Below are 16,410 nucleotides of genomic sequence, written 5' to 3' on the forward strand. Positions count from 1 at the left end.
TTCACATAATATACACGAAGAACATACAATTTTTTACACTACTGCACTGACATTCTCAATACTCTAATAATAAAGTATAAATGAATTTCATTTGTAAGGAAAAATAGGCGTGATATTTACAGAAATGTTTGGCTAACAATGAGAGAAAGAACATAAAAATTCAGTTACACATATTGGAAGACTCATGATCTTTCATTCTTAATGACTGAATGATCAGGCCAACTTCCTGTTATACTTACATATTTACACAGAACGTATCAGGACTTCGGCAAGCAAAAATATCCAATATTAATGGGCCTATTATGATGAATGTAATAGAATCTTTTTCTCCCTCTCCACACTTCCCCCTCCCCAAAGTCAAATAAGCCAGATATCTAATTTAATAAAAGGCAAACCACATGAATAAAGCAGTACCACAAGGTAAAATAAAGGAATAAATGAATCACACAATACAACCACTAATAATAAGGATTCATTACCATAATATTCTCATATACTGCACACTTAACCAAACACTTTTACTTTCATTTTCTCAACTGTCATCAGGAACATTAGAAGGTATAAATAACTAAAAAGCTGAGGCTCTTCAACACAAGTTGATTTGCCTAGGGACACAGGTAATATGTTCATGAAGGTCAAACTAAAACCCATCTTAGGAATCCAAGTGTGGTAATTTTTCCAAAGTAAGATAGTATTTTCCATTAAAGATGAGCATATACTCACAAGTAAGTAAGTGACCTGTCTTTCTCAATTTTTGAAACTTAAATGATAGATGCTATGTTAAGTATTTCCTCTGAACTACCTCCACAATTCTGGAATAGTTACTCTGCATAAAGAAAAAGAAACGGGAACCAGGACTGCTAGGCAAGAAACTATTGTCAGGTGTTTTACATGACTGTATTTAATTCTCTAAAAAGACTAAGAGAAGGTATTTTATTCATTTTAAGGCAGGGGTGTCAAACTCATTTTCACTGCGGGCCGTATCAGCCTCATGGTTGCCTTCGAAGGGCTAAATGTAGAGCTCTTTGGCCCTACTTAAGGAGTAGTTACATTTATACAGTCCTAAAATTATATTCGGCCCTTTGAAGGCAACCGTGAGGCTGATGCGGCCCCCAGTGAAAATGAGGTTGACACCCTGTTTTAAAAAAATGGAGAAAAAGGCATAAAAACAAAACACACAAACAAAAGCCCTGACTTGTATAGCAAGGCATCACCCTGCAAACTGAAAGGTCAATGGTTTGATTCCTGGGCAGGGCACATGTCTGGATTGTGGGTCAGGTCCCCAGTAGAGGGCACGCAAGAGGCAACAGATTGATATTTCTCTCCCTCTTCTTCTCTATCTCTGAAAGTAAGTAAAATCTTGAAAGAAAGAAAGAAAGAGAAAGAGGGTGGGGGGAGGAAGGGAGGGAAAGAAAAACAAAACAAAATGAAAAACTTGCTGTCAATAATGCAACATAACTCAGGTGGTAACTGGCTGACACATCGGAGTCCTAAACCAATCTTCTTCCCATTAGATTAATCCCATTTAAAGAAGGAATTATCAAATGCCTCTTATGTGTCATGCACCATGCCAAGTGCTTCAGACAGAATAATGCTAAAATGTATTTATGTACTAAAAATACTACACACAGCCCTGATCCAGTGTAGCTCAGTTCTGCAAAGTGAAAAGTCACCAACTGGATTCAAGAGCAAGATGGAAGCATAAACACATGGTACCTGCCTCCTCCCACAACTACATGAAAATTAAAACTAAACTACAAAACCACCATCATTCAGAACATGAAATTTGGCTGAATGGAAGTCACACAAGTAAGAAATAAAAGACAAGGAACAGGCTGGTTCCACACTCATATGTGGCAGATAAAAACTGGGAGGAATGTCACCTCTGAGAAGGGAGGAATCCCAGTCCCACACTAGGCTCCCCAGCCCAGGGTTCCAGGGCCAGGAAGTCCCCATAACTTCTGACTATAAAAACAAGAATTACAGATGAGGGAAAAAGATGTCCTCTGGAGTCCCAGGAAGTTCCCCTTAAAGGGCCCACATGTGGATTTGTTCAGACTCACTCCCTCTGAGCTCCAGTGCTGGGCAGTAACTCAAAAGGCACCAAAATAACATACGTGGAGAAACTGACTTGTCTGGCATCATGGTAGGAGCTGGGAGGTACAGTATACTACAAGACAGAAAGGATGGCAAAAGCCATTTTTTCTTTTCTGAACCCTTCTGCCACAGAGCGAGCAGGCAGGGCATCACATATGAGACTATCAACCTGGCTCACACTGTTTTGCCCTGTCCCGGTGATTCCCTGAAACCACACCTCACCCAACTTTCAGGCCCATGCAAGCTATTTCCAGGGGATTTTTCGTATTAATGACCTGTCTTGGCTCATGCTTCAGATTTTCCTAAAACCACTCAAACAAGCAGCATCTGGCCTCAGTGTTCCCTGTATCTCTCGCTAAATGGCCACAGGCCTAGCACTAGCAGCAGCCATTAGCAGATCACAATGTAGCTCATGTCTGGTGGCCCCATGCAGAACACAGGCGGCAGCTGACCTCAGTCTGCACCTCCCAGGAGGGCCCAGAGCCAGCACACTGAGTGGACTGCTTCAGACAATGCTGAAAACACCACTACAAGCTACATACTCAATGGGCACCAGAGCTCTGCTGAAGTAACCCCTGCTACATGGGGTGTACCCCCTGCACAGCTGATCTTCCACAGAGGTCAGTGGTCTCAAGCCAGTCCTTGCAGCTGATTGTCCTGGAGGTAAACACCTCCCACTGACATTGCCAACAGATGTCAAGTCTCAACTACAAGGGGCATGTGTACTCAGCCCATGGTGGGAAATGGAGAGGGAGGAGCCAGATTGGTTGATTGGGGAGGCAGTGCCAACAGACCCTCAGAACAGCTACTACATTAGGCCCACTCTACCAAGCCTGGGACACATAGCGGCTCTACCTAATACACAGAAACAAACACAGAGAGGCTGCCAAAATAAGGAGACACAGAAATACATCCCAAATGAAAAAACAGAACAAAACTCCAGAAAAAGAACTAAATAAAATGGAGACAAGCAATCTACTAGATGTACAGCTCAAAACACTGGTCATAAGGATGCTCAATGAACTTAATGAAAACCTAAAGAGCATACCCTAACTGAAATGAGTAATTTGCAGGGAATCAACAGTAGAAGAGATAGAGCTGAGAATCAAATCAGTGATTTGGAATATAAGGAAGTAAAAACACCCAATCAGAACAGCAAAAAAAAACAAAAAAAACAAAAGAATTGAGGATAGTGTAAAGAGCTTCCTGGACAACTTCAAGTACACTTACATTTTCATCATGGGAGTGCCAGAAGGAAAACAGCAAGAAATTGAAAAGCTACTTGAAAAAATAAAAACATAAAACTTCCCTAACTTGGTGAAGTAAATACATATTTACTTCTAGGAAGCAGAGAGTTCCAAACAAGATGAACCCAAAGAAGCCCACACCAAGACATATTGTAATTAAAATGCAAAAGGTTAAAGACAAAAACTCAAAAACAGCAAGCGAAAAGCAAGAGTTACCTACAAGGGAGCTCCCTTATGACTTTCAGTGTATATCTGACAGTAACTTTACAGGCTAGAAGGGATTGGCAAGAAATATTCCAAGTGATGAAAAACAAGGACCTACAACCAAGATTATACTGCCCAGCAAAGCTCTCCTTTAGAATCAAAGCTCTCATTTAGAATAAAAGGACATATAAAGAGCTTCCCAGACAAGAAAAAGCTGAAGGAGTTCCATCTCCACTAAACTAACATTATATGAAATGTTAAAGGGTCTCCTTTAAGAAAAACATAAGAACAATAAAATGGCAATAAATACACATCTATCAACAATTGAATTTAAAGAAAATAAACAAAGAAACAGAACAGTAAGACTCGGTAAACAAACAAGCAGACAGAAACAGACTCATAGATACAGAGAACATTTTGATAGTGACCTGATGGGAGCAGGCTGCACGAGTGAAAAGTTGGAAGGGATTAAGAAGTACAGTTGGGGCCCTGGCTGGCGTAGCTCAGTGGATGAGTGCAGGCTGCGAACCAGGCATCACAGGTTTGATTCCCAGTCAGGGCACATACCTGGGTTGCAGGCCACAGCCCCCAGCAACCAGACATTGATGTCTCTCTCCCCCCCCTTCCCTTCCCTCTCTAAAAATAAATAAAATCTTTAAAAAAAAAAAGAAGAAATAAAGTTGGCAATGACAGAATAGTCATGGGGATGTAAAGCACAGCATAGGGAATATAGTCAATAATATTCTAATAAATATGTATGGTGTCAGATGGGCGCATGATTTATCAGGATGATCACTTAGTAAGTTATGTAACGTCTAATCACTGTGGTGTATACCTGAAACTAATACAATAATGTATGTCAACTGTAATTGAAAAATAAAAACAATTTTAAAAAATACTAGGCAAAATACTTAACACAATGTCATCTAAACAAAATTCCTGGTAAGAAAACATGTCTAGATTCTTAAGAACAAAACTGCATCTTTCTTGTTTACATTTACAAATTTGATATGAAAAATTAAAAAAAAAAAACATAATACACTCTATAAAATAAATTGTGGCTAATTCTCATTTGCCTCAAAAGCTTATCTTTAAGTAGCAAGTCCCATTCAAAACAAAAAAAGAAAAAAATTCCGCAGCAATCCACAAGAGCCTTTTATTCCCTAAGTCAACTCTATGAGATATTTTTATTTATCCACATTTTTTGAATGAGAAAACTTAAGTTTAGGGAGGATAAGTCACACAGCTAATTAAAAACAGTACAGTGGTAATACCAATTCCATAGCTAGTACCAGAGATTTCAATAACCTCATGAAAAATTTCAGCACAACATAACTCTCTTTAATGGGAAATAGTTATATATCAGCCTCATTTTGTTCAGTCAAAATGGAACTAAATGGACAATGAGACAACCCGGGAAACTCCAAATCATCGTTGTAAAATCACTAACTTTTGCTATTAAAAAGTGGTATGTAATGCATGCTATCAGTGTAGTAATTTGCTCAAACTGCATTCATAAGGAATCAGTTCCTCTCACTTAAAAACATATATTTGGACTTTCCTTTTCTTGCAAGTCAGAATTAACACAAAGTCAGAATTAAAACATAATGCTAGCAACCTAAAATAAAAGCATTACTAGTGTTAACTAGTATTGTAACATGATACTACTTAACACTAGTACACTACTTAACACTAGTACACACTTGTAAAATAAACACTTTTAGTGATATATACCTATCAGCTCCTATGAATTGTTAATTTAGGTTTTCTTGGTATTAGTTTAATTTACCCAAAAAATGTTAAATCTCAAGCCTGCAAATAATGTCAAATAACATTTAAACTTTGCCTGCCCTATAACTTACACAATAAATTTCACCCATTAATGTAAAACTTTGAACTAAGGGCACCAGTTTATATACATATAACAAGTTCTCTGAAAAACAGAATCTAGAGTTTCAAAAGTTACATAATTCTTTATTTTAATATTTGGTTAAGTGTATATTATAGTTGTGCCATCAATTCTCCCTTTTATCCCTCTCCGCACTGCACCCTGCCTCCAACCACCATCATCCAACCTTAGTTTATATCCATGAGTAGTATATATTAAGTTCTTCGGTTTCTCCATTTCCTATAGCATTCTTAACCTCCCCCTGTCTATTTCGTAGATACTAGTGATGCTTCTTATTCCCTGTACCTTTTCCCCCATCTTCCCCCCTCCCTGCTGATAACCCTCCATGTGATCTCAATTTCTGTTACTCGTCTAATTATTTGCTTAGTTTTTGTTTTTGTGTTCAGTTGTTACTTTTGAGTTGTCATTTTACTACTCATAATTTTGATCATCTTCTTTTTCTTAGATAAGCCCCTTTAACATTTCATATGATAAGGGCTCAGTGATGATAAACTCCTTTCACTTGACCTTATCTGAGAAGCACTTAATCTGCCCTTCCATTCTAAATGACAGCTTTGCTGAATAGAGTAATCTTGGATGTAGGTCCTTGCCTTTCCTGGCTTGGAATACTTTCTAGCCCCTTCTTGACTGCAAGGTTTCTTTTGAAAAATCAGCTGACAGTCTTACCTACTCCTCTGTAGGTAACTTGTCTCCTTTTCTCTGGCTGCTTTTAAGATTCTCTCCTCTTTAATCTTGGGTAGTGTAATTATAGGGTACCCTGATGTGTTTCCTTGGATCCAACTTCTTTGGGACTCTCTGAGCTTCCTGGGCTTCCTGGAAGTCTATATCCTTCACCAGATTGGGGAAGTTCTCAATCATTATTTTTTCAAGTAAGTTTTCAATTTCTCCCTCTTCTCCTTCTGGCACCCCTATGATTCAGATGTTTGAATGTTTACAGTTGTCCTGGAGGTTCCTAAGCTTCTCCTCACTTTTTTGAATTCTTGTTTCTCCATTCTGTTCTAGTTGAATGTTAATTTCTTCCTTCTCCAATTGTTGATTTGAGTCCCCGTTTCCTTCCCTTCACTATTGGTTCCCTGTATAATTTTATTTCACTTTTCATAGCCTTTACTTTTTCCTCTATTTTGCAACCACACTCAACCAATTCTGTGAGCATCCTGATTACTAGTGTTTTGAACTCTGCATCTGATAGGTTGGTTATCTCTTCAACATTCAGTTCTATTTCTGGAGCTTTGATCTGTTCTTTTGTTTGTGCCATATTTTTTTTTTTTTTTTTTTTTGGGTCTCAGAGCCCCTGTTGCATTCTAAGGGGCAGAGCCTTAAGTATCCACCATGGCAGGGCAACCCACGTCACTGCATTGTGGTGCTGTATGTGAGGGAGGGTCAAAGAAGGAGCAATGCTGCTTGTTCGACTCTCAGCAGGCTTCAGTCACTCCCCCCACTTTCTACAAGCAAATTAGGCCTTTCTGGTGCTGATTGCCAGGTGGGTGGGTTTGTGTACATTCTAGGACCTTGTTGGTCTCTCCAACAAACTCGCCTGTGAGGCTGGGAGTTTCTCCCACTGTCACAACCCCCACAGATTTTTATAGCTAGAAGTTTTGAGGCTTTATTTCCCCTCACTGGAACCCTGGATTCTGCGGTCTGCCTCATTCCCCAGTTGTTCCTCCTGGTTTATCTGCAATGTGGGAATGCCCAGTCTGTCAGCTGCTGCCTCACCCACCCAGTCCTCCAGCTGTCACCTTGCCATGCATCCTCTCCAACCCAGCTGCCCATCTCCGCCTATCCTACCAGTCTAGACGAATGCTTCATCTTTAACTCCTTGGTTGGCAGACTTCCATACAGCTTGATTTTCTGGCAGTTCCAGTTGTTTTCTGTTTTTAAATTTATTTTTGTCCTTCTTTTGGTTGTGCAAAAAGACAAAGTGTATCTACCGATGCCTCCATTTTGGCCAAAAGAAAAAACTCATAGTTCTTAACAAATAAGAAATTCTAATACGAATAAAAAAATAATCTAATGGAGAGAAAATAATTATTCAAAAATTTCACAAATACCATATACTACATCATCAATCTTGTAATTTTAAGTCAACTGTGGAATCTAAAATCTTCCATGAAGCACAAACCTGGTTATCACTTGCATTGTTAAAAAAAAAAATTTGCTTATTTCTCATAATGTAAGACAGTCTCTCACACGATGACAAATTCGTGCCTTCAACCAATTTCTCATGAGGTCTCAGAACTCCATTAAGAATGACAACAAATTAACTCTGCCATTCTCCAAGTCCAGTATATACTCTGAGGCACTGTATATTTGTAATGCTTTTCCATACACTCATCCACCTAGTGAACTCCAAATGGTCCTTTCAAACCTTGAAATCAACACATTAACTCCCTCAAACAAGACTGTTCTACTCTCGCATATACAGCCACAGCGTGCACCTTAAAAACTAAACTTGAAGAATTATTCAGCACACCTATAATAGTGCATGGCACATAGTAACAATTATTGACTTGTTCAAGGAAATCTGACAGAACATGAAAATCACTAATAATTAATTTCTAAGAAAAAAACTATCTAAAACCTTGCCAAACTAAAACTCTTCAAAGTTTGATGAGTCTATGCAAACACAAAGTTTTAAGTTTGTTCTCTTTTATAATTTTACACTAATACAGACAGATCCCAATTCTACCTGATCCTGAAAACATTTGTACGGCCTCTTAATAAAAAACATTCCCTCCTCCCTATACCTCTTATAAAACTTACTGCAAATTATTTGGTCCACCAAAATATTGTCAGCAGGTGAAAGACAAGAATTATGTCTCATTTATCTCCCTTTCTTCACTTCAGAATTTACTCCTATTTTGGTAGAAAGCAGTAAGTAACTTTATAAAACAACTTATCACCAACATGCAAAACTTGACCTCATCTCAGAGCCTTCTATTCTTTCTGCCTGGAAAACAATCATCCGATTTTGTACACAACTTTCTCCTTTTTAGGAATCTGCTCAAATGCTACCTCCAGAAAGGTCTTCCCTCATTAGCCTACTTAAAATAGTCTTACCTTTCGACCCTAATCAATTGCTGTGCTCTTATCCCCTTTACTTTCTCCATCACAATTACTGCTATCTGAATTTGTCTATTTAGCTGTTTACTTGTTTATTTTATGTCTCCCCTCTAAGATGTTAGCTCCATGAAGTAGACTTGTCTTATTCACCATCATATATACCCGGCAGTACCACAATGTCTAAAAGAGAATAAACAAATTATTCTCAAGTTAAAGGATTTAGTTGAAAATGTCTAGAATGCTAACTTCCAACCATGAGAACTTAAATTTAAATTTATACACTTTTTATCCCAATGCTACTCAAAAACAAGTAAATTTCTATGAATTTTGTATTTACAGAAAGAAAAACTCTTTTGACTTTTTATTATTTTACTTATTGATTTTGGAGGGAGAGGAAGTGGAAGAGAGAGACATAGATTTTTGTTGATCCACTTATTTATGCATTCATTGTTTGATTCTTTTTGAGCCCTGAATGGGGATTAAATCCTCAACCTTGGCATATCAGGACAACACCCTAACCAACTGAGCTACCTTGCCAAGACAACTCTTGACTTTTTAAAAACACAGATTTTAGGTTGGAAGTGACCTTAAGAGATTAAGCCCAGTGATTTTCAAACTATATGCTCTAGAACACCCTAAGAGCAGTGACAGGTCAAATTCCCTGAACACCTGACTACAACTGTTTTACACATAATTTATTTTAGAATGTGATTCAGATACATACAGAAAACAAAAGTGCATTATACAGTCATGTGTCACTTAAGAACGAGGATATATTATGAGAAGTGCACAATTAGTCTATTATTTTTGTGGGATTGTAGAGTGTACTTACACAAACCTGGATGGTATAGCTTACTATAAACCTAGGCTACGTGGTATGTAACTATCGCTCCTAGATTACAAACCTATATAGCACATTACTGTACAAAACAGAACAAGATTAAATGAAGCACAAGTGAAAATGATGGAATCAAGAGATGCAATAAACATGAGGCACATGAGGCTACTACTGGCATAACATGACACACTGTTTTACAGCAAACTTTTTTTACAAGGAGAAAGAGTACACTCTGAAATAATGATAAAACATATAATGTAGTACATACACAAAGCAGTAGGTCATTTATTATTATCATCAAGTATGCACTGTGCATACAGGGGTCAGCAAACACAGGTTTACAGTTGTAGGAATAAAAAGTTAATTCCTGCATTATTACTTAATTACTGTTATTTTCAATATGAACTGTAAAGCTACTTTTACTCTCCCCTGTAATTGTATATACTATACTTTTATATGACTACCAGCATCACCATGTGATAAAATCCACTGTGCTACAAATTTAGGATTTTTGTGCTATGTCACTAACTGATAGAAAATTTTCAGTTCCATTATAATCTTGTGGGACCACCATTACACATGCAATCTGTCACTGAGAGAAACACCATTAAGCGGCCCATGACTGTATATTAAATTTAAATGCTTTGAATACTGCTACCTCTGCTGCCACATTAAACAGTTTTGCTATCAACCTCAAATAAAGTCTTGCCTGATGTTTATGAATATATCTATAATTTCACATAAACATGCACAGATTAGAAAGGTAACAGCTCTAAATATTTTTTCTAATCGAAGGCTAGATGTGCTCACACACATTAAACTATAAAAACTACACTCCTAAAGCACTATTCTGTGCACTAAATCAAGGCAAACCTCAAGGCATCTGCTCAGCATGTAATCTTACAAAATAACTGTGCAATAAGTAAATTTGCAAAATGTGGCATCAGTGTGATATAGTACCCTTTCTCATTGTAACAGTATTATTACTTAAAAGTTTTGGTATTTCTTGATAAATGTTTATAATTTTTTAAAATATGAGCAGTTGATGTATTTTGCAAAAAAATCAAGCTTTCAACAAAAATTTCCTACTATTCCTCTTTCAAACTCCTATTACTTTAATTATCCTGGATCTGCAAGATGACCAATTAAAAACAAAAATAAACCTTGTACTTACATCTACTTAATATAATAAATCTGGATCTTTACTATAGAGTAGCATTAAGTGAGCAACGTTTTAGATGCTGAATTCAGTCTAAGGATTAAATGGCCTTTATAATCCCCAATTAGGAATTTTCATAGTAATCAAGATAGCTTGATTGTTTTATCTTTATGTTAATGTTAAAAATTTAAACTTACTTAGCCCTGGCAGGTGTGGTTCAGTGGACTGAGCACTGGCCTGCCAACCAAAGGGTCACCAATTAATTCCCAGTCAGGGCACATGCCTGGGTTGCCGGCCAGGTCCCCAGTACGGCAACCACACATTGATGTTTCCCTCTCTTTCTCCCCACCTTCCCCTCTGTCTAAAAACAAATAAAATCTTCAAAAAAATTAACCATATTTAAAAGTTAACATCAAAATGGCAACCATATATAATTGAAGTTGTTAAGAATTTTTTAAATAGTAATAAAATTAAGCCAAAAGAAATCAGGTACTTTGAATGGCATAGTAAACTTACAGAAATTATTACTTAACCAGTCTATAGGAGGCCTTTACAAACTGAAAATTAAATACAAAACTGTATGTAGGACAAGCATTATAATTTATAATGTAAAAAGTAACACTAATACATACTTCTGCCAGATGACACAAAACCAAATGTTCCTCTCCCAAACACACTGTATTACATAATCAGTTATTACATTTTGTCCAGATGCTGGTCCAAAATAGTTATGTTTCAACATCCATACATATAAATAGAAAAATAGTACATCAATATGTTTGAAAAAAAGCAAGTCAAGTCTACTCATCGTTACCTAAATTGCCAGAACACATAATTCTCTCGCTTAATTTATCATTCCTCGGCAAAGTAAAAATTTCCTAACTGTGCATTCTTATCTACTTTCACATAAGGAAAGGCATCAATTTAGTAAAAACAGAGAAAGGAATGCTGTCCTGAGTATTGGATTAAATTTTCTTTAAAAAAATATACCCTCTCTATATTAGTAGCTGTTAGTCATTAAAAAAACCTCTGGAAACTATATAGACGAATAAAACATAAAAGATTTCTAAAATCTAAGTTAAATGTTAGTATCTCCATTAAATACAAATGACTGGGAGTCATTTGCCCAGTTTTTGTTTCTTTATCTTAAAAAATAGGGGGTAGGGTAAAACAGGTGCAAAATGTCTTACTCAAACCCTAAAAGGCCAAATGTTTGTAGGAATTGGAATTTTTCAGATCTTAGAAAGTTAAAATAGTATATATATCATATATAAATTAATATGGTTAAGCAACCATATTTATCCACGTACTATAAATACAAAATATCTCCTTCAACCAATGACCTTAGTGACCTTAGCCATACAAAATACAGTAAGATAACAGATCTAAATACTCTGCCAGAAGCATTTTATTACTAACATCCTTCCCTTTGCCCTGCATTCACTCTACACACTTTTCTCTAGAAAGCTCATTATCTATTTTCCCTAGGTAATTCAGAAGCAAAACTGTAAGGATTCAAAGTAAAGGAATGCAGGATGCTCTTCTCTCATTCCCCTTTCCAATCTGCCATTTCTGATCTGTGGATTGGTAAACAGAGCATTAAGTGTCAAATGACAATCTGGCAACCATTCAGTTTACTGCATATTTATTGATAACCTACTAAAAACTACACAATATAAAAAATATTAGTAATGTCAAGATAAACAGGACAAAGCCCTACCTCTTAGGTGCTTACAATCCAGTGAAGATTATGGTGGATAATGACATTGAACAGTAAATTACCGTACAGTGGGACACATTCAATAAAAGCAGTATGACAAAAGGATTTTGAGAGCCAGATAAGTTTTCATTAAAAAAATGATACCAGAGTAGAATTTGAAGAATAGTAAGTTAATCAAACAGAGAAATGATAGTAAAAATATACCAACTTCACATACACACAAAGTAAAAAAAAAAAAAAACTTTCAGGATAGGTGGCAAACATGTCTAATAGGTCTCTCTCTCTCTCTCTCTCTCTCTCACACACACACACACACACACACACACACACTTGGATCCTGAGTCTAAACATATACAACGTATTAAAGTGTATCCAGAAAATGGAAATTTTCTGGGTTTTTCCCCCTGGATAATTCATTTTGCATTTCCCTATCATATAAGCTAAGAGTCTCAACAAAAAATAACATTGTAAACCATTTTATTAGTTCAAAACGCAGTATACTCCCAAATGATATATCTGGAGATTTGCATCTGTATTTCCAAGAACAAGCTGTTAGAAAACATATTAGGAATTATTTTCAGGTCATCTTAACAGCATTAAGTAAGTAAGTAAGTGAACAAAACATATTAGCATGTTTTAAGAGTTTAAAAAAGGAAGCCAAATGAAAAAACCAAAGTAACAAAAAAATATATAACTACTATATAAATTGAGCAAGGAAAGGTTCAATGAACCAAGGTAAAAGTAATAAAATAATTTAAAAAACTTAAAATCCTAATGCTTATTCTATTTCTTTTCAAAGACAGACTTTCTACAACAGACAGCAATTTTAGTATACAGCTCTTTTTAGAATATCTGGGAAAAGTCACAACGGCATTCAGTTCACTGGAGTATCACCAGTAGAAATCATCCTCAGTAAGAAGAGTCACCTGTATAATCAACCAGAATGGCTCCTATCATAGCACAAGATCCCTTGATATCAATACTGTATGTAATTCTATTCAAACATTACAGTGCAACTCAGATTAACTCTGCCTGTAAACTGCTCTACCTAGTACCTTGGTTTCTTTTGCTTCTCTGTATTACAAAATCTACTAGATCTCTACATAACAAATAAATTTTTATTTGGTGTTATCCTCTAGGACTACCACTGTTTGCATAAGTTGTCCTCAAATGCCTATTTTAAGCAAGCACATGGAAAGTTTGCGTTTATGTAATCATAACAGAATGAACTTTCTACAGTTAAAAATTTTAAGACAATTAACAAAAAATTAACTTATTTACCAGTTTATTAATGTATACTCACTATTTCATACACAGAAAATCTTATGAAGCAATTTGTCACTAAAAGGGCAAATGAAACTTTAACTCTCTACAGATTGAAAAATTCTGTAAGGGTCTTTCAAAATACAAGTACTTTTAATATTAATACTTATTGAAGAGATAAAACCGTGTTAGAAGCATTTCTAAAAAATCTACTCATAAATCTGAAGTACTTATTTACTTTTGAAGAAACAGAATATCCAGGTTATAACTAACTGTAAAGTATCTCTCAAGAATCAAAAAGTAAATTAAATACCCAAAGTTATTAAGTAAAAACATAGGTAAATAGTTCTCTTAGAGAGGAATAGCTGAGTTTTATTTTATCTTCAAGATCAAGTACTTTGCAAATAAAAGGGACATAAGTCACTCATCTTCATACATGTTGCCCTCATTTTTCCACCACGTAAGTTTACTTTAAAACGAAAGTGTAATAGAAACTGAAAAATTTTTAAATGTTGTATTTGTTGCTTGGTTAAACATAAAGGCAATTCTCATTCCCCAAGAGTATCAGATTAGATTACAGATATCTCCACACAATATACTTAGAATAAAAGGTTTCTGCCAACAAATGATACCTACATTAATTCATTTTTATTGATGCATTACTCAGGATGCAAAAAATGTGAAAGTTTTTTGGTTCCTTCCTAATGTGCAAAGTATTCACAGAAATCACAGTAATTCAAGCCCTGGGGCGGGGAAGGTGGGGGGGGGGGGAATGATAGAAAAGGAACTTTTTAAAATTAAATGAGGATATTAAAGTCAAGAAAAGTGAAGCAGGAGTTTTGCCTTTTTACAGTGAAATCTTGTATTTTTCCTACTGATTTAATATTACAAAAGAACAACGGACTAGGGAGTTCAACATGAAAAGCTTCCTAAAGATAGTGGTCCATTTGTAAGTATTTCAATGAAAAGAAATGCAAATGTAGACACCTAACCATTTGAATGTAGTAGACATTTAGCCATTCCAATCCACCCTTTAAATCTAGAATACAGTCTTCCTCCATAATTGCAAAAGACCTGTGTTCACTGACATTTGGGAAACAAATGTCCAAAAAAAAAGCAAGTATTCCCTAACAACTCAACATAAACGTGATTATGTAAGTACATAAATACGTTCAAATTTCTACCCCACTCCACTCCCAATAATCGGTTGTTCCAAAGAGCAAATCAAAAGTGGCACTTATTCCAGAGGTCCAGAAATTCCTATTAAGCATGACAGGAAATATGTTCACCTTTCAACTAAATTCAAGTACCATGAACAGATTTTAACTCAACACCTTCTACCATTTCGCCAAAAATTTAAGGGTTGCTATCAGTGTATACTTAATATTCTTATACTTATTAGAAACCGTCCTGAGGATTAAGAATGAAATAGGATCCTCTGACCAAGAGTTTTAAGAAAATGAAACAAAAGGTGTTCAGTCGGTCTTTTGGATGTTGGAAAGTGAAGGCACCTCCAAGGATTCAAAGGAAGTTGATGTTTAGGTTCCTTCCGAGAGTTGTGGTACCCGTATGTAAGACTTTTATGCTGGTAATTACCGTACTCATTGGGCCTGGAATAACTGCAAATTCTAAAACCTTGGAAATGCTTTTACAAAAGACTACAACTCGCATTCCAAAACGATCTCAGTCACCAAGAGTCACAAGGTCTCTCCTAGAGCCTCACCTAAGAACTAGGAGGGCCACTTTTAACCCCACTCATTTCTTCCGTAAAACTTTTAGACTCAAGCCAGCAAAAGGTGGAGAGGCTCCGGCGGAAGTAGAAACCCAGGGCCAGCAACTTCACAGACAGAAGCGTCTCGGGTTCCTCCGCCACCCCAGGACTATCCGGCCTCAGTGTCTACCACATCACGGAAGCTTCGCCCGTGGCAAAAGAAGCACCACAGTTGCACTCCTTCATGACCCAAAGCCTTCGGTATGCCAGAGCCTGGAGGCTCCTAAGACCCGTTAGCCAGTCTAATGTCCCTCATCTTTTACATGGGCACAGACACACAAGTTGCAGGTGATGTGCGTGTACTGAGAGAATGTGAACAGCCTGGGACCGCGGCAGCGCCGTCTAAAGCGGGCCGGGGCGCCTTGGCTACTACCGCTGCAGCCTTCTCTTCTTCCTCAGGAAACAGCGCGGCGCAGGCTCCTACGCGCTGGCGGGAGCCTGTGGGAGCGCAGCCTGAGGAAAACCCCAGCGCCCTCGGAAGGGACCGGGCCTAGAATCCAGAGCTGCAGCTGCAGCTACCCAAGTGCCGCGACGCCTTACGTCCTATCCACCACCCTCTCAAACACACCCCCTCCCTCCACCGCCGCCACCCCCCCTCCCCGCCCGCTCCGCTCTCCCTCTCTCGATTGGAGCCGAGACAAAAGCAACGGGAAGCGGCGGGCCGGGACGCTGCCCGCGGACCCCAGGTGCGACCGGACCGGCCCCAAGGCATTCCCCTGCCTTGCGGGGGCCCCGAATCCGCTGCCCCAGCCGCGCGCCCCGCTGCCAGACTTCCGAAAATTTGCCAAAAACTCACCGCATGAATTTTCTTGTCCCGCGGATCCAAGATGGCGACGTATCCACCGCGGAGGCTGCTGGGAGCAAGACCTTTACCCTCTGACCCCCGCCGTGACCCCCGTCGTTCCGGCTTTCCTCAAGGCGGCGGCGGAAGGTGGGAGCGGCGATCGCGGTCGGGACAAGGTTGGGGGCGGGTAGAGTCCTTTCCGCGTCTTCGAGAGTGAGTGGGGAGAGGCGTTTCACTCCACCTCGTCCCTCCCTCACCCTCCACCGTGTCTCCCACCAGCTCACCCAGAGGCTCGTAGCTTTTCCGTTGCCGTTATAGCGAGCTGGGCCTGTGCGGCCGCTACAGTTCCCCTGGGGCG

General features: G+C 38.0%; 1 protein-coding gene across 4 annotated transcripts in view; it reads right to left on the minus strand.

Moving 5' to 3' along the window:
- The window catches only part of CNOT2 (CCR4-NOT transcription complex subunit 2), a 108,564-nt gene extending 92,385 nt beyond the window's left edge, over window positions 1-16,179 (minus strand). For 2 of the 4 annotated variants that reach the window (XM_036018684.1, XM_028533425.2), the window contains exon 1: window positions 16,065-16,179. In XM_036018684.1, the coding sequence (XP_035874577.1) occupies window positions 16,065-16,069 (5 nt within the window). In that variant the 5' untranslated portion in view covers window positions 16,070-16,179. The remainder of the gene's footprint in view (window positions 1-16,064) is intronic. The other 2 variants (XM_036018683.1, XM_028533426.2) reach the window with 2 other exon arrangements.
- Between the last annotated feature and the right edge of the window lie 231 nt (window positions 16,180-16,410).

The sequence above is a fragment of the Phyllostomus discolor genome, chromosome 2 (assembly GCF_004126475.2).
Source record: "Phyllostomus discolor isolate MPI-MPIP mPhyDis1 chromosome 2, mPhyDis1.pri.v3, whole genome shotgun sequence".
In the NCBI taxonomy this organism is placed as follows: Eukaryota; Metazoa; Chordata; class Mammalia; order Chiroptera; family Phyllostomidae; genus Phyllostomus; species Phyllostomus discolor.